This window comes from Daphnia carinata, chromosome 5 (genome assembly GCF_022539665.2).
Source record: "Daphnia carinata strain CSIRO-1 chromosome 5, CSIRO_AGI_Dcar_HiC_V3, whole genome shotgun sequence".
NCBI classification, from domain to species: domain Eukaryota; kingdom Metazoa; phylum Arthropoda; class Branchiopoda; order Diplostraca; family Daphniidae; genus Daphnia; species Daphnia carinata.
The window spans coordinates 7,800,461-7,820,714 of record NC_081335.1 but is presented as its reverse complement, the minus strand read 5'-3'; the positions used below and the strand labels follow the sequence as shown (position 1 = coordinate 7,820,714).

The following is a 20,254-nucleotide window of genomic DNA, read 5'->3' as shown; positions in this document are numbered from 1 at the left end:
TCGACCAGACTTCTTATTTTTTACACTCTAAGGTACAACACAGCATTTTTTGCTCCGTCAATCACAATATATACCGAAAGGCGGGTATTTTTCGGAACAATGAGGCATTCAAGTCTGCCATTGCTTGCTATATACTATTATTCATCAATCGATAAAATAGATTCTTTGGAAGTTTTTTGTAGATTTTTTGTAAGCAGGCGTGGGCCTCCTAGATAACTTAACGGGTTAGCATAGTTGCGTACACTTTCTGCACCATACCGAGGCATAAGGAAAAACTGATTGTCTTTTGTAACAGTGTTTCTGGTTACTGCTGTAAAAACAATCATCATTTAGAAAAGATAGTAATGCTGCCTAGTGTTGTTCGTCAGCACCTTTTGGTTGCTGAGTTTGTTGATTGCTGTCCATCGGATATTCCGCATCAGCCAGCTCCTAATAAAGGACGATGATGTAATTCGGTTTGTTTTGTCGTTAGTTATAATCATTTTCTTGGATTCATAATGGCTTTGAACTCACCTTTTCCGTGTTGGCGACGCTAACTGATCCATCGTCATCGTCGTCGGAAAGGAATGCTTCGCTAATGCGTTCAATGGGTGCCCTCTTTTTGGGGACAGTTAGAATGTCGTCATTCGTGCAAGGATCTGCATTCGAATCGAGTGAAGTATCGGCTAGAGGGGCAGGCTGTAATGTTTCAAGTTCCCATGATAAAACGTGAGGGGGGTACAAAAAGTAAATCGTCTACCAGGATTCATTTCCAAAAAGAATAGTGTCAAATACTCACATGGTCGGCTACATTGTTTTCGTCTTCTGCTTCAGCATCGTGGTTTGGGTCGATATCGCCACGTACGTTGTTTTCTGGTACTAATTGTGATAAATTAATCAAGTCTATTTCCTTGTCCAACTCGGCATCGTTTTCCAGGATGTTTTGCGCGTTTCGTAGCACATCAGTTACCATCTCGATCGCTAATGGCATGCATGCCACTAGGGCTGCAGCAGACGATGTTTCTTCAGAGGGATGTGGCGCTTCGGTGTCATTACTGCTCGCGGATGGCAATCCTTCTAGTTGAGTCTCAGACTGGATTTTGAACATTGCAACTGTTTTTTATAAATGTACTGCGTGAAAAATAATGCTATTAGATATACCCCTTCCAGAGAGCCACGTGAAATCGTCCCTGTTTCGTCAAAACTTGATGTGACTTCTCGGCTTTGTTCTGAGATGTCCGACATTAAGGTGTCCACCTCTTGGTCGTCCAAGTACGGAATCGCATCAGACGGGATATCACTCGGTTTTTCTAATGGATTCTCATTTTCTTGATTGGAGATTGATTCCAATAAATTGTACACTATTTGAGTGCCACTGGTTGGGATGACCTCGTTTTTCAAGCAATTGAAGCCAGACTGTGATTCGAGTTTTGGGATATCCAGGACCTGTCTTAAGACAAGGCTTAATTCAGAAGAAATACACCAAGTTTTTTGTTTTTGTCTTTGTTTTGTTTTCAAAATTATAAGTACGGTGTATTGTTAAGACCTACACCAGGAGGCAAAGCTAAACTGTGGTTACAAAACGGCTATATATGATCTCAACTAAATCAATGGACTGTATCAAGTATGAACGGGTGTACTAACGTGAGCAACCGGAGCTGTGACACCTACATTTCGGATAGGATTATTCCGCAAAGCAGGACGAATAGGTGCTTTCTGCGCCGACGATGGGAAAATCAAAAATTGTTCGTCGTCTTGCAAATATTGGCGCCTCTTGCTACGGCGGTGAGTCTTGCACAAGTAGATGGTTAGCGCAATCAGTCCAGCAAGGAAGATGCAACCCAATCCAACCAGGATCCCTGTCGAGACGATTCAGCAAGGCACGAAACGAAAATATTAGCCAATAGGTTCAAAGTTCAAAATGTACGATGACACACTGTTTGACGTAGTTGGGTCGTAATTTGCCGGGCCGACAAATACGGGCTTGTACGGAAGTATCAGCGGAGGCTTAGGACGCCATTCCTCGTCGGATGTATCATTGTAAGAATCCATGTCATCTTCAACCACTCCGGGAGGTGTCACTGAAAATGCTGCACATCTCGCTTCCTCCTCGATACCTGTCAATTATACTCACGTTTTCTACGAAGTATACGTCAAACTGTAGAATATGAATCAAACCTTCTGGATCGTGGGAAGTTACCGCTTCAAGTCCGGATCTCTGGTAACCAAGGTAAGCCAGCAGTGGGTGTAACTGATTATCGTCCAGTTCTACCACAACATCTACAGTTGATGAGAAAGGCGTTTTTCAGGTGAACATTGGTTAGTTCGAAAATAATTTGTTAGCAATAAATATACTTGATATGCATCCGTCAAAGTGATCGTAGTCAGTGAAACGCGGGTCATTGGTGACCTTAACTCCGCCGACGTGGATAGCATTTTCATCTGAAGCCAATCATATTTTAGCAATTAAAGTAGATTAAAACTTTAATTTTACTGTGAGTGATCGTGTACGATTATCCCTCAAATGTATTAGCATACCAGTAACTTCAGCCAGTCCGTCTGGATGTATCGATGTGCTTAACGGACGAAGTGGAACATCGTCTCTGTCGACCTAAGTTGCAAAAACCACTGTAATCACATAGTATCGAAACATTTAAATTGCTTTCCTACCAACAATACGGCATTAGCCCCATTGCGCTTGTAGTAAACCGAATGGCGAGCACCGTTAAGAAAATTGATGGTTTTCACCTCAGCACCGTAAACAATGCCATTGCCGCGATCGTCTTCAATTCTCAGATAGCCGAGAGCCGTTAAGCTTACTAAAAGATATTTAGTCTTCCTAAAATGTCAAAACAAACTTGGTCATATGCAAAAGCGGACGACTGGGCCAAGAGGACTATTACGCTTTGCTTGTTTGAATCAATAGCAAAGCTTGTGCGATATTGCGCACGGCAGTCGTTGAGAACGCCAGTTGAATTTTGATGGCGTCCAAGTCCAAAGAAGCGTAATGCGCTGTGATGTATGAATCTCCGCGAAAATGCGCTCCCTTTTCTGCAAAACGCGATCGTATTTTGAAATTTCCACTCTGTTAACTAGTTAAAAAAGACAACACCACAATTGAGTACCTTCCGTGCAATAAGGGCCTGAATACGACGTCATCTCGCAATCGCAATGATAAGTGTTTGATCGGAAATCTTCGAGACAAACGCCCTCGTTTTGACACGGTTGTTGGTCGCAAAGCATATTGCAACTATGCACAACTCCAGATTCTTCGCCTCCGTCTAAAAAAAAATATTAAAAATATATATATAATTGGCAAAAATTAGATTATAGATGGAAATGATGAATTTTTGCATGTGTAATGAATCGAAAAACAATATGGAATGACCACTTGCTGTCACAGACACAAAACATCTAATGAGTACGAACTGTCAGTTAGTAAAATCTTAATTCGAAACAGACCGTGGCAGACGTACTGGATGTTTCAAACAGTTTCGTGGTCATCACTGCAGCTTTAACACCTGGTAAATTCGTGCAAAAGGAAAGCTAACAAAAAAAAAGGCGAAAAACCTTCTTACCTTGTGAGGCGTCTCGGTCTTGGTAGGCAAGACTTGCTCTAGCTGCCCAGTTGGTGGCCAGGAATGTTTTACCAAATGGAAGCCAATCTTTAACATCTAGGATAATTTTCAAATGATTTGCGGAAGCAGGCGGACTTAATGAAATTAGGTCTTAAATAGCAATGGGCGATGAAGTGATGAGAAGCACGAGTGGAGAAAAATAGCTTACCACGCCCGATACCTTCAGCACCCTTCGATGTTAGATCCAGGATGTTGCCACCGACGCTCAAACCACGCAGGCAGCCAGTGTAACCACCAAGAGACGTGGTCATGTAGTCCTGGTCAACTCCACCAAGGAAAACCTGGTAGAACTCCTCAGGCCGCCGAACAGGTCTAGGTGGTCTGATCATTTCTACATTCATTTCGTAACGTTTTACAACATTAGTTCGCTTCAGTATCCCGTGTGCTGGCACTTACCCTTTTCCTTGTTCACCCACGGAGATCGAGCATAGGTGTCCATTAAAAGAAGAGGCGCTTCCACAGTACTCTTTTCTGTATTGACATGTAATGTAGTCGATTCTGGTTCGCGGTCAATCAGGATCTGAATCGAGTCTCCAGTGGTTAAACCTTAATTTCGAACGAGATCGGTAACATTCAATCATAAATCTAAATTTTGTGTATTTGCATGAAAGATTATACCCTTGACGACGGTCGAAACGCTGTGGATTGTGTTGGCAGAGTTAAAAGTGAAGACCACCTGATTGTCATCTTCGATGTGCAACTGGACGAAATTGTTGTGGTAATCGTAAGCATAGAAGATCAGCGAACGGCTATCAAACGTTCGAAGGTTGATGAGTATATCTTGTTGGAAGAATCCACTCAGTCCCATGTTCTTGGCAATGTCAAATGTCGTGGCGTTAGCCTCCACGAATGATGTGGCAGTACGGAAAGTTATAGCGTTTTGGTTGATGTCTAACGTAAGTTGCGAAGAGAGTCACATTTTTATCAGTTAATGGTTAACAAAGAATGGCTAGGAAAACACTATTGAACAATCAAAGCGTGTCTCACCAATCTCACAGTTGTATCCGAAATGCGCCAGAGGATTCTATAAAAATAGCGAGGACGATTTTTAAAAACGTTTTACCCCTTATAGTATTTAAATAGGTCTTTGTAAATCTCTTCATTTTTCGGATGAAAATAAGACAGATAAAAAGATTGGACGAGATCTAACGGAAGAATTCTATCCGAGTTTGTAAACAAGGTTGGGTTCACACCACCTAACAAGTTTTGCGATTTTAAAGACTTTCCACTTATCACGCAGCACAGATAAACCAATACATGCACATCTATAGTGGGCTATTGATAACACTAACGAAAAAAAAAAAAAAGTTTTATCAGACCTTGCAGACACACTTGTAAGAACCCCAGAACTCGACGCAAGACGCTCCATTTTTGCACGGATTGGGATCGCATGACGGTCGGCAATGTTTCTGGATCATATCGGGGAAGCGAGCGTTCATGTACGCATACAGATTCACAACTAAAAAAAACAAATCGTTAGGGAAATTGACATAATACGTGCACCGAAAAACAAAAATTCATAATCCGGAATCTCGTCACTTAATAGAAAAATTGAATGGGGCGGAAAAAAAAATTCTCGAAAAACATTTAAAAAAAATATCTGAGTCAGATTTTCACGGTAGCTCCGTTAAATAGAATACGTAAAACAAATGAAAGTCGTATACCTTCGTTGTTCATAACCAAACCTCGGAAGCATCCGACAAGACCATCGGTATGAGGTGCCATTTCGGAACCAAGCATTTCCCTGAATTAACGTTTTAAAATGTTTTCAACGTGTGAGCAAGAAATTTCACAATGACGCTATAAAATCCTTGGGGTTGTTACGTACTCTGGCGCGCCACCGATGAATAAAGTGGCTTCGAACGGTCCAAATTCCTCACCGTCATTCAAATCGACAAGGATGGATTCTTGGTTGACGGTGAATCTGACATGGTACTCGTTGTAATCGATCCACACTTGTTGCCATTCGCCAGAGTTGAGGTCACGCGAGCTTTTCACGGTAACGCTTCGCGGCTCGCCGTTAATTGAGAACTCGAGTGTTAATTTGTGATCTTCGAAAAAAAAAATGTATGTAAATTAAGGTGATTGTGGCTTACAAGCCTTTTTACTTGTCAAAAGTTACCGTTGACAAGAAGAACTCTAAAGTACGGATGTTTTGGGTGCAACAGAGGTTGGTAAAGTAGGATAGCCCTTTCACTGGATGTTCGGAAACTGAATGCCAAATCTCCACGATGCCTAATTGGAAATGATATTTTTCATAAAATTTTTTTTTTTTAAATGATATCGAAAAATAATAGATACCATCCTGGAACCTCCATGTACGAGTCTGGCGATTTGAACGTAACTACGTACTGCTGCGTGTCTTTGAAAATTCATGGTTTTTAACTTCAAGCTCTTTATCATCCAAAATAAAAGTTATTTCTGCGTAATAGTTACTCGCTTCTACACATTCCAGCGGTCCCAGGGTGATTCGACCTTCGGATTGGGGCACAAGTTTGCGCTGCTGGAGCGCGAAAATCTGAGTGATTCCCAAATCTTCGGGCTGCGTCAAGTATCCTTCGTCAGACAGCCAACGGGGTTCATCTGCGTCGCAGTTGCAGAACACGCTCGAGTGCTTGCAGTTTTGGTTTTCTGCACATGTGGTTATGCGTACCAAAAAAAAACGATTAGGTAAATAATGGAAGGGGAAAATAATTAAACGCGTACGTGAACAAGGGCATCGGCCAGGTTTCGCTTTGCCTAAAGGAATTGAATCCAGTAAATTTCCTGCAGCCGAACGGAACCAGGTGTACGAATGCAGTTCGATCGGAGCTTTGTAGCAATCGTATCGAAGGATTTGTTTACACTGAAGCGACTGCGATATCAAACTTTGCAACATTTCAGCACTGAATTCCCGATAGGTCAAGTTAAAAACCACATCATCCATGCTGAGGCCTCGAATTTCCTTTCATTTAAAAAAATCCAGATTAATAGTAAGCATTTCTATCAAACAAATCGAAACCAAACAATACTTACAGCATCGTGAGGAAGGTTGTGTTCAACCACCGTCTTGCGTACACCGCTGTTAGCCTCAAATTCACATCGAACGTGAGCCGGAGGGTGAGGTCCATTGCCATCGATATCAATCTCGTAGACCCCGCTCTTCATGTACCCTAACAGTGCCAACTCTTCGCAAGTCCTCTTGTACAAAGCTGCAGTACAAGTAATACGGTTAGGAGGCTTTCTAATGGATAAAATGCATTTCGTATACATTACCGAAATGGCAGTTCTTTCCAGTGTAGCCTGTCCCCGTGCAATCGCAAACTACGCGGCCTTCGTCAACGTTACACAATCCACCATGTTCACAAGCGTTTGGACGATGGCAAGGGTCAACCAACTGACAATTGTCGAGCGATATTTCGCGGACTTCGGCCGTATAGAGCAAAGCTCGAGGATCAAGCTTTCTACGATTCAAAACAAGATCCCGTATGCAACCGATAAATCCTGATCCAGTAAAAAAAAAAAAAAATCGATTACGTTTTAAGTTAGAAGTAGACTTGCGAAAATCAATTATTAAAAAATACATACCAGGCTGGGAGTCTAGATAGCCGACTCCAATTACAATGACGGAATCTTCATCTAATGTAAGCGTAGGCACGTTTGCTTGATTCAGGTTTTTGAATTCTGGTCTACGATAATCAACAGCCAAACTGACGCCATCTAGTCCGTAGACTAGGTGGACTTGATGCCACGATCCATCGGCCAAGCGTTGCCCTTTCTTCAAGACAGTGACACTCAGCGATTCGTTGCTGGCGTCTTCAAAGATCCGGAACTGCATTTCGCCTTTATTGAGTTTCAACTACCGATCCAAAGAAATATTAAAAGGATTGGTTATACCCAGGATATTTGATTCTGAATTGTACCTCCCACAAGCCAACGTTGCCGTTGTCCGTTATGCCAGTGCCGTGAGCTAAGACAGCCGTTGAGTTGCGTGTTTTAAAGCCGAGATTAATCTGCAGTTTTTGCTCTGACGAAGGAACCGTTTTCAAGCTAATGGACAGTTTAGATTCCTGGAATGGAAGGGTGATTGGAACGACGGGTACGTCCTTGCATTGGCCTATCTCGGGCCGAAAAATGCTGTGGTACAAGACGTGCGGGGAATTGGTTCGCAATTTCTGCAAGATGGAGACGTCGTTGAAATAGACTTCGGACAAACAGCCAACGAAATTGTTGCTGGAACGGAGTCCTGTGGCAAGTTTTCAAAAAATACGAGACATTTGAATAGCGTCATTAAAAATATTCGTAAGAAATCACGGCAAACTATTTACCTAGCCCTAAAGGCTTGCGATCACCACCGACGAAAATGTGCGGGTCGAAACGCAAGTAATAACGAGATCCTTGGACAATCATCTTATGCTCACGTCCGTTGAGTATGAAATTCAGGACGTTTCCGTTATGAACCAGAGTGAAATTGTTCCAGACACCCGTTGTCAAATCTTCCCCTAAATGCACTCCATGCGGTCCGTCACCTAATTCAATCACGTTGATTTTAACCAAAAATTATCCAACAATGGGTCGTTCTACACGACGTAATTTTTTTTATTATCTAGATACATCATATGCTTGTAGTTTTTTAAATTTTATATTCAATGTCATGCATTATTTTAGTTATGTAATAATAATTACCGAAGTCCACTTCGACGTATAGTGAACTATTCGCCAATAAGGTAACGGCCACATGATTGGTGTAGGGAAAGGTTCCCCCGGCGTAGAAAAGAATGGAATCCCCCATCAGCGCCTAATGTTTCAAATTATCGCATTAACAATAGTCACGTCGATTTATTTGATTTTTTCTTAAGAAAATCTTACGCGAAATATGACGCTGATACGGTTAGATTCGGAGTGGGCACGATCTTTCCAGTCGTAGATGCGGTAGGAGATGTACGAATAGCCTCGAAGTGTGATGGTTGTTGCACCTAACGAAAAATCAAAAGTTGATTAAAATTGAACTTAAAAATTGGCTTTCCTTAACATAACTTTTATTAGTTTGATTGTAATGAGAGCTTGTAGATAAAGGTTACTTACTGTCATAATCACAGCTGTCGCCTTCATATTTGGTGCCAAAACAGTCGCAGGCAGTGCTGTGATAACGATTCAAACATTTCCCTCCGTTGCGGCATCGATTTTCACCTGCTTTGCACCTATCGGATGAGATCAAAAATAAAAGTAGTTTAATTAATTCAACGACGAAAAAAAAAAAAATAGTATGAAATGGATAATCATACGAACTTGTCAACGCATCCTTCGACAATGTCTCGATGTGCGGAGGCCTTTAAAGGTTGAACGATGCTTAAATCAGATCCAGTTTTAAGTTGCACGTTCCTTAGACAACCGACAAAGTGTTCAAAAAGGTAACTGGATTCCACCTCATCTTGTGCCCAGTTCATGCCTTTATAATTTACATTTGTAATGAAAGGCATTGCAAAATCAAAAAAGTTTTTTATTTTTTTTACGAAAGATTGTCAAAACTTGATTGTTGTTCATTAGCTACGCAAATAATCCAAAGACATTTCTAAATGCTTACCTCCGATAAAGAGCGTCGAGTTGATGTGTTGGCGTCGTCCATAACCGGCGTCTTTGTCGAGCCCTTCAATCACTATGGACTGTGTTTCGTCGTCCACTTGTACTTGCAGGGATGCGATCGTTGGATCAACGTTGATCTTGACGCGATGCCACCAATCGCGATTGAGACCCTTGCCGACCAATAGCGTGGTTTCATTGGCGCCAAAAACGTGAATCGTTTTCAGTTCCCCGCCTTCTAAAAGGACATACAATTCGTATTTGGGTTCGTCTGGAGGCGGATTTCTCAGCGTTTGATATAGCAACAAGCCTTGCGCTTCCGGCGAACGGAATTCGAAATGGATTTCCCTAATTTGCCTGGCAAAAGGACCAACAAAGTCAAACCTCCCGACAATCAAATAGAGCGCATTACGCTGTAGATCTACGTGTTTATGACTTACCGAAGTTTGAATGCGCTAATATCAACGGCTTTTAGCTGTATGAAAGGATATTCGGCCGAGAAAGTGAAAGAAGTCTCGCCCTGACCGTTAGCAAGTGTTAGAATTTCGTCTTTGTCAGCGTAGGATGGAGAAGTATCCGTGGGAAAATCGTTGTTGTAATTATCTCTAAGGGGTTGGCCGACTAGAGCGTGGCCGCACGTTTGCAGGCATTCTGCTTCCGTGACGAAATTGTTTTCATTTCCATCGCATCCCCCATAGATAAACTGGCGACATCGTTGAGCCGTAGAATCATAAAAGAATTTGATCAATTCGGCCGTGCAAGGACCCGGATCGGCTGGTGCTTGACACACATGAGTCGTTGTTGTCTTTTCGACGGCAAGCATCATGGATGCATCGTCGTCAGTCTCCACATCGTTCGGAAATTCATCACGTTCGGTAAATGGAATAGAGGTGTCGGTGGTGAGATCTGGTGTTGTGGCATCTGATGATTCAAGATGGTCTTCGTCCGCTAGAGCGACAGCCATCAATAGGAGGACGAACATGAGGGCCCGCCGGTTCAGGCCTCCATAGTGGTGCTCCATGCTAAGTTCGTTTTATTGCACACAAAAAAAGCACAAAAGCGATAGTTCATTATCAATCCGAAATCGAACAAGCAACCTCTCCGTGTTATCTAGCTTCAGATTTTTTTTTTTCCCCTACCGATGGGCTACTAACCGTTCTCAGCGACACGTAATAGGTAAGTCGTCATGACTAGTCACGTCTCAAACTGAATTATTAACATCTAGCGATCGCGGTGAGATTACTTGCATCCTATTATGAGCTTTTTCAACTCCTCACGCAATCCCCAAATGCTGGGCATGGTTGAGAATAGTAATCAGCCTGAAACCCAGCGAATACTAATCCTGTATAAAAAAAAAGCCACTTCTCCGTTTTCCCGGTTTTTACCGCCATACAGTCTTGATCAATTCACGGAGCGCTGTAGGATCTCATATCTTGTAAATGATTTTTCTCCCTGCTTAGAAAAACGACACGCCAGTTTCGGACTTTTCCACATTAAATCGGATTTGAAAACACGGTAGGAATCAATGTTAACACCGACACAAATCGAGGATTGCATTTTTAATTTTGCACTGTTTTTGCAAAGCTTTTGCAGTTCTTTAGCCGAACTTCTCTTCAAGCCCGCTACAGTACGTGACATAAAGGTTTTCGAGTACGCTTTTTAAAAACGGAGCCAAAGACAACTTGAGAAGAGATAAGAATCGAATAAATGCGTAATGCAGAGAGACTCACCCCATACAGCCGCCGTACAGCAATTGAACAATGCGGCTGTAGCGCCTTCCACAGTCTCGACAGCGAGCAACGTAGTTTGCTACTGACACCAGGCGGACAACGATACCGGTCTTTTAACGCTTTAAGCACACATAAAGCGTCGGTAGGGTTTTGTGACGTGCAGCCCAGCATTAGGCGTATGTGGGCACGGAACTAGGGGAAAGAACGGAGGGAAGGGCGCGTAGAGGAAAGGAATTTTCTATGTTTCGCCTGATGCATACAGACGCCGCTTATTATGCTCGTCCTGGAATAATATTTCATGAAGGCGTCACGGATGCAGGAACTGGATTCGACACCTATCGCATGGCATCCTGTACAAAATATGCAAGATTATTCGTTTCGGTGGGTGCCATCGAGGCAACGCACAGGTCTTGTGTAAAACGAATGCACGGCGATTTTTTACATCGTAGTCATGAAACGGACGAGAAGATTGTATTAGCCAGAAGACCTAGTTTCGATTCACGTCAATAAACAATTAATCTGTGGTCCTTGGTACATTTAAACGAGCTGCCAACTCTTGACGAATGTGTTCGGCTATTTTGACACGCTTCCGCCTCTTTGGGCGCTGCGCTTGAACCGAAGATGTCAAGGCTTTCTGTGACGGTTCTCGAGTGCCAATTTTCTTCTTCTTCTTCTTGCAGGATAAAGGGTTTGGTCCTTTTGCTTTCCTTCTTTTGAACCGTTTTTCTTCCCCAGTTTGACTGCCGAGTTCCTGTTTTTTTAGTTGACGCAATCGTTCCATAGTACAGCCCTGGTCATGAATACTGGGAAAACGCAGAAAAAAAAAATTATTCCTATGCTCTTAAAATAATGGCTGTTTCACTCGGAAATTTTTTTTTTACACTTTTTTTTGCGTATCACCTTGATTTGATAGTGGCTCCAGCCAACTCGGTGCTTTGCTGTGATGGTTTTTCAAGTGTAGGAGAGCGAATATGTAGGTAAAGAACTGGTGTCCCGGGAACAGCCCTCGCAACTTCCCTCAAACTTGGATCTTGTGTTGCAATAATATACCTGTGTGGTTAAAATGTTCACAATTAGGAAAAAATGTGAAAGGAAATATATGAATAGCAAAGCAAATTTCCATTTGTGAACTACACTAGATATTGTTGAAAAAAGCTGTTGTGGATGACATCAACATTGAGAAAAGAATAACAAACGAAAGACTAGAAGAGAGTTGACATGGAAGACTTTTTTATCACTTCTGTGACTGGTCGGTGCATAAAAATATTTCCTTTTCTGTGGTTTTTGATTTTTGTGGCTCATGTACAGAAGTTTCAAAGAGCAAATTCGATGAAAGCAACATTGCAAGAACTGTACATAAAAGAACCACTTGAATGATAAATGTTGACCTATTGGGATTGTTGTCCGCAATCATGGACTCGAGACATTTTGATGCAAGAACAGGTTTTTTTTCATGTCCACATTTATGAACAGCAAATTGCTTGCAGATACTTAATGCACCATTTATTGACGGGCCTACAATACACAGAATACATAGAATAAAATACATTGATAGCAGACAGTTGCTTCTATAGACAATTATTTACCTATTTTTTCCATTTCAAGAATAACACACTGTGTGGTTAACAATTTTAGTTCACTTTGAAAGTACTTGGAGAGTTGTTCACCAACTCTTACCTGCCCCTCAAGGGCTGCCAAACAAAAAGTACCATCAATTAACACCTGATAAGGTACGTGAAATCCATAGTTGTTACGGAAGAAGCTCATGTAACGGTTGACTTTCCGTTTCTGCGTGATCTTCATGGTAAAAACCAAATAAAGTGCACGATCGTGTGTTCCTGTAGTAAATTACTTCCAATAGGACTGTCGTCACGTCGTCTGCTGCAACATGTGATGAATTTCTAGTAATTTAAACTTTTGTGTAGACCTTAAAAAGATTTAAGCATATTAATTTTTTTCATTTCCAATCTCAGATTCATATCAGTTTAATAAAATATTGTACTACAATATATTTTCACTTTTGAACGGAGATGGAAAAGTACATCCTCTAGGGGATAACGGCAGAACTCAATGGCTCTGAACTCAATGGCTCTGAGAACATTTTAACACGAAAACTACTTTTATTAAAAATTTAGGTAGTTGTGTAGTAGCCATCCATTTATATTTTTCTTTAAATTTCGAATTTTCTGAAAGATGTTATAAATTAACGGCATTTTTTAAATTATTGGTTTTAACTTGTTTGCAATTAAACTTTATTTAATAATTAGATAACTCATTGTTAGGTATTGTACTTTGGCCCGCTATGTAATCCCAGGTACTACTATGGGCACAATAAATAGTTTATAGGATTATTACGTTAACTTTTTATATTGAACTACATTTTTTAAATGTTGAAGTGCCTTGATGTACAGATAGGATTATGCATTTGGCTTTCTGTTATTCGCAATTAAGAAAACAAAGGATTTCGAGGACGTGGAAATGGCAGGAAGGACGACGTCGAACATATAAACGACAGAATTGATCTAACTGTCGATATAGCAGTACACACAGGAATTTCAAAATGGAAGGGTTTTTTCTCGACACTGTTTTGGTTGTTTTCGTTGGACTGTTTCTCTTACTCGGCTTAAAATTGGTGTTAAATTTCATTTTGGATACACTGTCATCACATCCAGAAACTTCACCAGCACCTAGAAAAATCGAACCAGAAATAAAGCCAGCATCAGGCTTCTTACCTGGTGTAAACCATTCACAGGACAACCTGGACAACATAACAAGTGAACCGCAGGCTAATTCGATGACAACTGAATCCAAACGGATAAAACTTTTGCAAGAGCTGCTAGAAAATAGCGAAAACAAGCTCCTACAACTGGAAGCCGCATTCGACGTTGAGAAATCCGCGTTAATGCAAGAGGTTCACACGTGTAAATCAACCCTTCTGTCTGCCGCCCAGAAACACGCAACCGATAATCAGAAATTAAAAGAGACATTCACCAGAGAGATTATCGAATTGAAAAGTTTTAATGAACGTGTTCAAGCGGCGTTGAAATTGTCAAACAACAGAGAAGAAAAACTCGAAAACATGTTGCGCAAAGCCACACAGGACGCCGAAACATTAAGAACAGAGATCTTGCACGCCGATGAAAAGTTTCGCAAATTACTTGAATCCATTGCTGAAGAAGAAAAGCGTGAGCTCAAGCAGTTGAACGAGACTTCGTCCAAAGAGATAACCGAGCTAAAATCTTCGATAGGAAAAGCCACACAGGACTCCGAAGCATTAAGAACAGAGATCTTGCATGCCGATCAAATGTCTCGCAAATTACTTGAATCCGTGGCTGAAGAAACACAGTTTGAGCTCCAGCAGTTGAAAGAGACTACCTCCAGAGAGATAACAGAGCTAAAATCCACGATGGAAGATGATCAAGTAGCATTAACATTGGCATACAAGAAACAACAAGAGCTGGAAAACATGTTAGAAAAAGCCACACAGGACGCAGAAGCATTAAGGACAGAAATGTCCGATACGCTTGCCAACGAAAAGGCTCTCTATGAAGAACGAGAAAAGCAACTGAAGTTGGTTGCCGAAGTAGCCCAGCGTCAGCTCTTGGAAATAAGGCAAAGCACCGACAAAGAGACTATGGAGCTAACAGCTACGAAGCAAGCTAACGAAGCGGCGTTGATATCGGCAGAGCAAAAATTGAAGGAAATGGAGGAGTTGTCGTTGAAACGCAACCAAGAGGCTGAAACTTTGGCAAACGAACAAGCCGCAGCTTTGACTGAAGCAAAGTATGAGCTCAAGCAATTGAAAGCGACTTCATCCAAAGAGATAACGGAGCTAAAATCTTCGATGGAAGATGATCAAGCAGCATTAAAATTGGCATCCATAAAACAGCAAGAACTGGAAAGCATGTTGGGAAAAGCCACACAAGACGCAGAAGCATTAAGGACAGAAATGTCCGATGCGCTTGCCAACCAAAAGGCTCTTTATGAAGAACAAGAAAAGCAACTGAAGTTACTTGCCGAAGAAGCCCAGCGTCAACTCTTGGAAATAAGGCAAAGCACAGACAAAGAGATTATGGAGCTAACAGCTACGAAGCAAGCTAATGAAGCGGCGTTGATATCGGCAGAGAAAAAATTGAAGGAAATGGAAGAGTTGTCATTGAAACGCAATCCAGAGGCTGAATCCATGGCAAACGAACAGGCCGCAGCTCTGACTGAAGCAAAGTATGAGCTTAAGCAATTGAAAGAAACTTCTTCCAAAGAGATAATGGAGCTAAAATCTTCGATGGAAGATGGTCAAGCAGCATTAAAATTGGCATACAAGAAACAGCAAGAGCTGGAAGACGTGTTAGGAAAAGCCACACAGGACGCAGAAGCATTAAGGACAGAAATGTCCGATGCGCTTGCCAACCAAAAGGCTCTTTATGAAGAAGGAGAAAAGCAATTGAAGTTGGATGCCGAAGAAGCACAACGTCAGCTTATGGAAATAAGACAAAGCACAGACAAAGAGATTATGGAGCTAACAGCTACGAAGCACGCTAATGAAGCGGCGTTGATATTGGCGGAGCAAAAATTAAAGGAAATGGAGGAGTTGTCGTTGAAACGCAACCAAGAGGCTGAATTCCTTTCAAACGAACAGGTTGCAGCTCTGACTGAAGCAGTCAGTGCATTGCAAGTAGCAGTTAAGCACGCCAAGGACGAAGCTTCAGGTCCTGACACCTTTGTAGGGAAGGAGGAACCCGTAGGAAAGAACGAAACTTTAGAGGAGTGGTTATTAAAACATGGTTTTTTAACCAGAATCCCTCCAAAAACTTGGAGAGAGCTGTTGGAGCATACAGGGTCCTTGATGGCCGAAAAAGCCAATAACCTGAAGTCCAAAGCAAAAATGCTCTTCCATGATAACCCAGCCCAAACAGAATAAGCGAACATGAGTAACTTTTTCAGCAGCAATGCTTGACTCTCGGAACTGCAGATGACCCCGTAACTCGCCTTTTCTTCTTTTGCAGTAATGCATTTAAATTTACTAAAAATATTTCCCGGCTTACCCACAATTCTTTAATCATGTTCGCTAAAAGTGCTTACAACTCTCCCCCCCCCTCCTCCTCCACGTTTCCTTCTATTTGTAGCTGTTCGACTGTAGGCCGATAAGTGTTGGCGCCATGACTCTTACTATGACATTTAAAACCCTACATCTTTCTTGCTTTAAAAACAATATTTCCGACAAACATGTTCCATTATAATACAACACCTGGTGCAAATACATGTTTTAAATAAAATATTGAGAAAAGTGTTACTTACTTACCAAACAGAGGCATTATTTACATACACAAACGACCTGTAGGCTATGTATATAGTGGCCATACAGACATAAGGCGGATGAGAAGTAAAATTTAACTGGAAATGGTTCAGTTAAACCACCCCTTTTTCAAAAGGGTGGTGGGACGACCCGCGACTTTTATTAGAGCGCAACAAAAAATATGGGACAAAAATTTCGATGAAAAAGAGAGCCATTTACGTTTATCTTCATTATATAAAGGCTTATAGCCACCCGTGATAGGAAGGCAATAGTGATTAATATTAACTACGCTAGCACCCCAACAATTATCAGCTGGTAAAAGTCTAAAAGAATGAAGCAGAGGGATCTGTCAAATTGGAGTGTGTAACACCGCCCTCTTTTTTTCAGTACACACGGAAGGACACGGCGTTCCCGTTCCCCCAAATGATAAATAAATGTTTTCAACTGATAATTATTGGTGCCGTAAGACGCTAATTACTAGCTGTCCAGCACGAAAGCTGTAATGTATTATAAAACAAGAAGAAAAGCCCCCCTCTTCGTTCACGAGAAAATACGTCCATTCCAGTTCTACGCTGTTAAGCTCCTCCGCTTTAGTGTTGGCGAAGCCATTCCACAATCTTTTCCACGATGTACCGGTATACGGTACGCTCACACGATTTACCGGGGTCCGTGGTTGTGAGTTGGGTTTTGAACGTTTTAGGGTCGTAAAAAGGATGAATGAACAAAAATCGTGGAAATCTATTTGTATTTTTAACTTCGTGTTTAAGAATCCACCGGCAGAGGTTTGGTGTAATTTTACGCAGTCATTTTTAAAGTAAGCAAATTAATAGTTATTGGTGCTTTTGGATATTATTAATAAGCAATGTTTACTTCTTTTTTTTAGTGATACACAATTACTTGTCCAGGGATTGGACCATTGTTTAGATAATAGTACAGTAGTGGCATCTGTAAATGTCACTGACAAAGTGAATCTGAGCACCTTAGAAAGTGATTGGATTGAATACTGGGGAGAACAGGGCAACAAACTGGTTCTTGAAAGCTGGATTGAAAAATACAAAAATTACATTGATACCACAAGTGAAACGGTTCAGGAAGAAAACAGTGAAAATTGCCCAGACAGCACCCAGGATAAGGAATTTTCAGAATCAACAAATCATGAATGGACGAAATTGTGGGAAGAACATCAGCTGGAACAATACCTATACTATCAAAATTGGTTCTCACAGTGGTGGATTGAACAGGAGCTATTAAACAAAGTTGCTGATGTTGCCAATGAACAATGCAATTTTGAAGTAAATGAGGAATCCTTAGCAGACGAGGTTTCTGCTGCAGTTCTTGATTTTGAAAACCTTACTGTTCAAACAAACATGGAAATGGAGGTCTCATTGTTGTCTTCTGATGTCATTGATGTGAATCACTCTGAAAAGGGAATTTTAGAAAAAACCCAAGATTTTTTGGTTGGTTTGGGACTCTCAAGCAACATGAACAAAACAGGCTCGAATATTAGTAGTTGTAAAGTATTGGCTATGAAGAAAAAGAAAAAGAAGAAAAGCAAGAATAAGAAGGTATTTTTACTTTTCTGCCACTCTGTTATATTCTACATTGCACATTTTCATAAATAACGGACAGGATAACTTTGAAAAGTGCTGAAAAAGTTTTAAATCTTCAGAAGCTGTCTGCAGATTGCATGCTTAAAAATTACCTTGTAAAATTATTTAGTTATACCACAGTAAAATGGCTGCTGAACAACTTGCATGCTATTTGAAGACTGATGATAAGAAAGAGGAAGTTGAAGAAACCCAACAGACTACATGTTTGCCAGAAGTACAAGAAAACAAAGAGTTGATGAAATACTGGGCTCAACGCTACAGACTGTTTTCAAGATTTGATCAGGGCATAAAACTAGATTATGGTGCCAAAATGTTAATATTATACCATATGCAATCATTGAACTTACTTTGTCTTTCTCTAGATTCGTGGTTTTCAGTCACACCAGAACGAATTGCTCGTCACATTGCTGAAAGATGCCGCTGTGATTTAATTGTTGATGCCTTTTGCGGAGCTGGTGGAAATTCAATTCAGTTTGCGTTCAAGTGTGAAAGAGGTATTTCATTATACATAACTTTGTTGTTAACATGACCAAAGAAATTCACTGATTTCATTCGTAAACACTTTGAACAGTCATCGCCATAGATATTGATCCTGTAAAAATAGAGCTAGCTCGCCATAACGCTTCTGTATATGGAGTAGCTGATCGCATTGAATTCATTGTCGGAGACTTCTTCCAGTTGGCCCCTAGTTTGAAGGCTGACGTAGTCTTTCTCTCGCCTCCGGTAACTTAAAACCATGTTATGTTTCTATAACTAGTTGTACGCATATATTATTCCAGCCACTAGTGCCTAGCTCTTATTATCATTAGTGGGGAGGGCCAAAATATCTCGAAGCGCCACAATTCAATCTTGAAGACATGCAGCCAAACGGATTTGAAATTTTTAAAGCAGCACGAAAAATTTCACCTAACCTGGCTTATTTTCTTCCCAGAAATACCAACGTTGATCAAGTAAAAATTTGTTGTCCCAAACAATTTCCTTCTGGTTGTCGCTAAATCGCCTGACAATAATGGTTATGTTTACAGGTTATTGAACTTGCCGCTAGCGACGGCAAAGCTGAAATTGAGCAAAACATATTAAACAATAAAGTCAAAACAATTACCGCTTATTATGGAGAATTGATTCGTGATTCCGAGTAACGGAAAACGAATAAGCCGCGTACCTTGAAATATGTTCGTTTTGTGAATCATTGTCGATATCGAGAGTCACCTCCGAATACACCAGACTGTACACGTTTGACGAAACACCCGCAAACATCTAATAATAGAAAACAGGTGATTCTGTCGTCACGTTATTATAACCGTGTACTCGATTTTCAGCTATTTGCAATTTAATTGCACAGTTAACGCTGCATTGTTCACCTTTTCGCAGTTTGTTGGAATTGAATAGGAATAATATTTCCAACTAACAGTTAATGCAACGAGTTGATTGTGCAAATGAAATCAAATTTTTCGCATCATATGCTCCTCTCGCCAATGCAAACTTTTTGCATAATACAGTACTTTAATGAACAAAGATATAAGGAGCTTTCGAAAGCCAATGTAGGACTATTCATTCATTCATGTTTAACTCAAAATGATTGTACAAATTTAAGTCTTTTACTGTTTTTAAAGCCGTGACCATAAAGCTACTCCTTTTTCACGTACACAACGTAACGCATGTACAGGACAGCCAGAGCAACGAGTACTATTCATTCTTTCACCAGTTTCTGCAAAAACGAAAAAAAAACGACATAAAAGAACAGCGGTAAAGAATAAGGTGTTCGAAATACAAAATATGTGGCAGTGAACCTTTTTGACCTACGAAGGAGAGCTGATGAAGTCCGCGTATATTCCGCAACGTACTGCATAAAGAACTACCGTAACAGAGTATAGAGGATGGGCCAAAACAGCCATTCAGAATCGTCTCCAAGAAGTTCAGTCCCAAAGTTCGGATTTCGGATATTCGATATTCCTAACACCCCATGCAAGCACCATCATGACTAAGGCTGTCTTCGCGTAGAATTCACACGAGTCTTGTACGACTAGTTGGGGCAGCGGGTCAACCCCATCACTAGGGTTCTGTGTCATGTGCCGACTGGGGTTAAACAGTTCACTCACTACCCCCTTTTCTCTCTTTTGATCAAAGCAAAAATTTTTCTTAAAATTTTAAAAATATATTTTGTACGTAGTATGGCTTTTCGTCCCTCTTTTACATTATGCATATTATGAATTTCTTTGCAAAAATTGCTTAAAAACAGCATTACGATTGTACCCACCGTCGACGCTCTGAGAGCAAATTCAACAATCGGCAGGATTGATCTACCGCGGAGGAGACTGATGAGTGACTGAATTACTATTGAGGAGAGGGGAGAGGGGGGTTGGGCTTAGGTTGCAAAGTGGTCCGATGACAGGCCATGAACTCTGGCTAGTTGACGAAACGCTCAATATTGGAAACCAAAGGACT

General features: G+C 41.0%; 4 protein-coding genes across 6 annotated transcripts; 2 read left to right on the top strand and 2 right to left on the bottom strand.

Annotated features, from left to right (window-relative positions):
* Nucleotides 1–13: 13 nt before the first annotated feature.
* Nucleotides 14–11,062, bottom strand: LOC130702835 (axotactin-like). Of its 3 annotated transcripts, none has more exons than XM_057524450.1 (37): nucleotides 10,907–11,062; nucleotides 9,617–10,198; nucleotides 9,181–9,533; nucleotides 8,886–9,045; nucleotides 8,682–8,797; nucleotides 8,466–8,572; nucleotides 8,283–8,394; nucleotides 7,925–8,125; nucleotides 7,520–7,842; nucleotides 7,185–7,455; nucleotides 6,873–7,100; nucleotides 6,633–6,808; nucleotides 6,324–6,561; nucleotides 6,054–6,248; nucleotides 5,919–5,979; nucleotides 5,740–5,852; nucleotides 5,446–5,668; nucleotides 5,282–5,361; nucleotides 4,937–5,076; nucleotides 4,605–4,641; nucleotides 4,236–4,508; nucleotides 4,014–4,163; nucleotides 3,766–3,948; nucleotides 3,558–3,653; nucleotides 3,105–3,260; nucleotides 2,883–3,030; nucleotides 2,650–2,818; nucleotides 2,518–2,590; nucleotides 2,335–2,421; nucleotides 2,158–2,259; nucleotides 1,917–2,096; nucleotides 1,624–1,838; nucleotides 1,141–1,425; nucleotides 779–1,072; nucleotides 514–678; nucleotides 372–429; nucleotides 14–310 (listed from the first exon to the last, which is right to left on the bottom strand). In XM_057524450.1, the coding sequence occupies exons 1-37, from the start codon at nucleotides 10,909–10,911 to the stop codon at nucleotides 138–140; spliced, it is 6,528 nt and encodes a 2,175-aa protein (XP_057380433.1). In that variant the 5' UTR covers nucleotides 10,912–11,062; the 3' UTR covers nucleotides 14–137. The 3 variants fall into 3 exon arrangements, with proteins under 3 accessions (XP_057380433.1, XP_059351284.1, XP_059351285.1); XM_059495301.1 differs by having other exon boundaries at nucleotides 14–307; XM_059495302.1 differs by lacking the exon at nucleotides 3,558–3,653.
* A 293-nt stretch (nucleotides 11,063–11,355) lies between these two features.
* Nucleotides 11,356–12,765, bottom strand: LOC130702826 (rRNA-processing protein UTP23 homolog). The gene is made up of 4 exons (XM_057524439.2): nucleotides 12,493–12,765; nucleotides 12,295–12,421; nucleotides 11,807–11,956; nucleotides 11,356–11,709 (listed from the first exon to the last, which is right to left on the bottom strand). The coding sequence occupies exons 1-4, from the start codon at nucleotides 12,707–12,709 to the stop codon at nucleotides 11,421–11,423; spliced, it is 783 nt and encodes a 260-aa protein (XP_057380422.1). The 5' UTR covers nucleotides 12,710–12,765; the 3' UTR covers nucleotides 11,356–11,420.
* A 701-nt stretch (nucleotides 12,766–13,466) lies between these two features.
* Nucleotides 13,467–15,824, top strand: LOC130703081 (CAP-Gly domain-containing linker protein 1-like). Its single transcript, XM_057524698.1, has one exon. It carries the CDS (start codon nucleotides 13,467–13,469, stop codon nucleotides 15,822–15,824), a length of 2,358 nt encoding a protein of 785 aa, XP_057380681.1.
* A 1,069-nt stretch (nucleotides 15,825–16,893) lies between these two features.
* Nucleotides 16,894–19,045, top strand: LOC130702822 (trimethylguanosine synthase-like). Its single transcript, XM_057524435.1, has 7 exons — nucleotides 16,894–17,013; nucleotides 17,083–17,764; nucleotides 17,919–18,111; nucleotides 18,172–18,303; nucleotides 18,381–18,532; nucleotides 18,619–18,759; nucleotides 18,835–19,045. The coding sequence occupies exons 1-7, from the start codon at nucleotides 16,913–16,915 to the stop codon at nucleotides 18,946–18,948; spliced, it is 1,515 nt and encodes a 504-aa protein (XP_057380418.1). The 5' UTR covers nucleotides 16,894–16,912; the 3' UTR covers nucleotides 18,949–19,045.
* Nucleotides 19,046–20,254: the final 1,209 nt, after the last annotated feature.

Coding starts and splice junctions, on each gene's coding strand:
- LOC130702835 (XM_057524450.1), bottom strand. Junction 9,046..9,180: donor CTCGACGCTCTTTATCGGAG/GTAAGCATTTAG, acceptor TAAATTATAAAG/GCATGAACTGGGCACAAGAT. Junction 1,073..1,140: donor CACGTGGCTCTCTGGAAGGG/GTATATCTAATA, acceptor TTCAAAATCCAG/TCTGAGACTCAACTAGAAGG.
- LOC130702826 (XM_057524439.2), bottom strand. CDS start 12,709: ATGAAGATCACGCAGAAACGGAAAGTCAACCGTTACATGAGCTTCTTC. Junction 12,422..12,492: donor TCTTGAAATGGAAAAAATAG/GTAAATAATTGT, acceptor TGTGTATTGTAG/GCCCGTCAATAAATGGTGCA. Junction 11,710..11,806: donor GGAGCCACTATCAAATCAAG/GTGATACGCAAA, acceptor GCGTTTTCCCAG/TATTCATGACCAGGGCTGTA.
- LOC130703081 (XM_057524698.1), top strand. CDS start 13,467: ATGGAAGGGTTTTTTCTCGACACTGTTTTGGTTGTTTTCGTTGGACTG.
- LOC130702822 (XM_057524435.1), top strand. CDS start 16,913: ATGAATGAACAAAAATCGTGGAAATCTATTTGTATTTTTAACTTCGTG. Junction 18,304..18,380: donor TGCGTTCAAGTGTGAAAGAG/GTATTTCATTAT, acceptor CACTTTGAACAG/TCATCGCCATAGATATTGAT. Junction 18,533..18,618: donor TAGTCTTTCTCTCGCCTCCG/GTAACTTAAAAC, acceptor TATTATCATTAG/TGGGGAGGGCCAAAATATCT.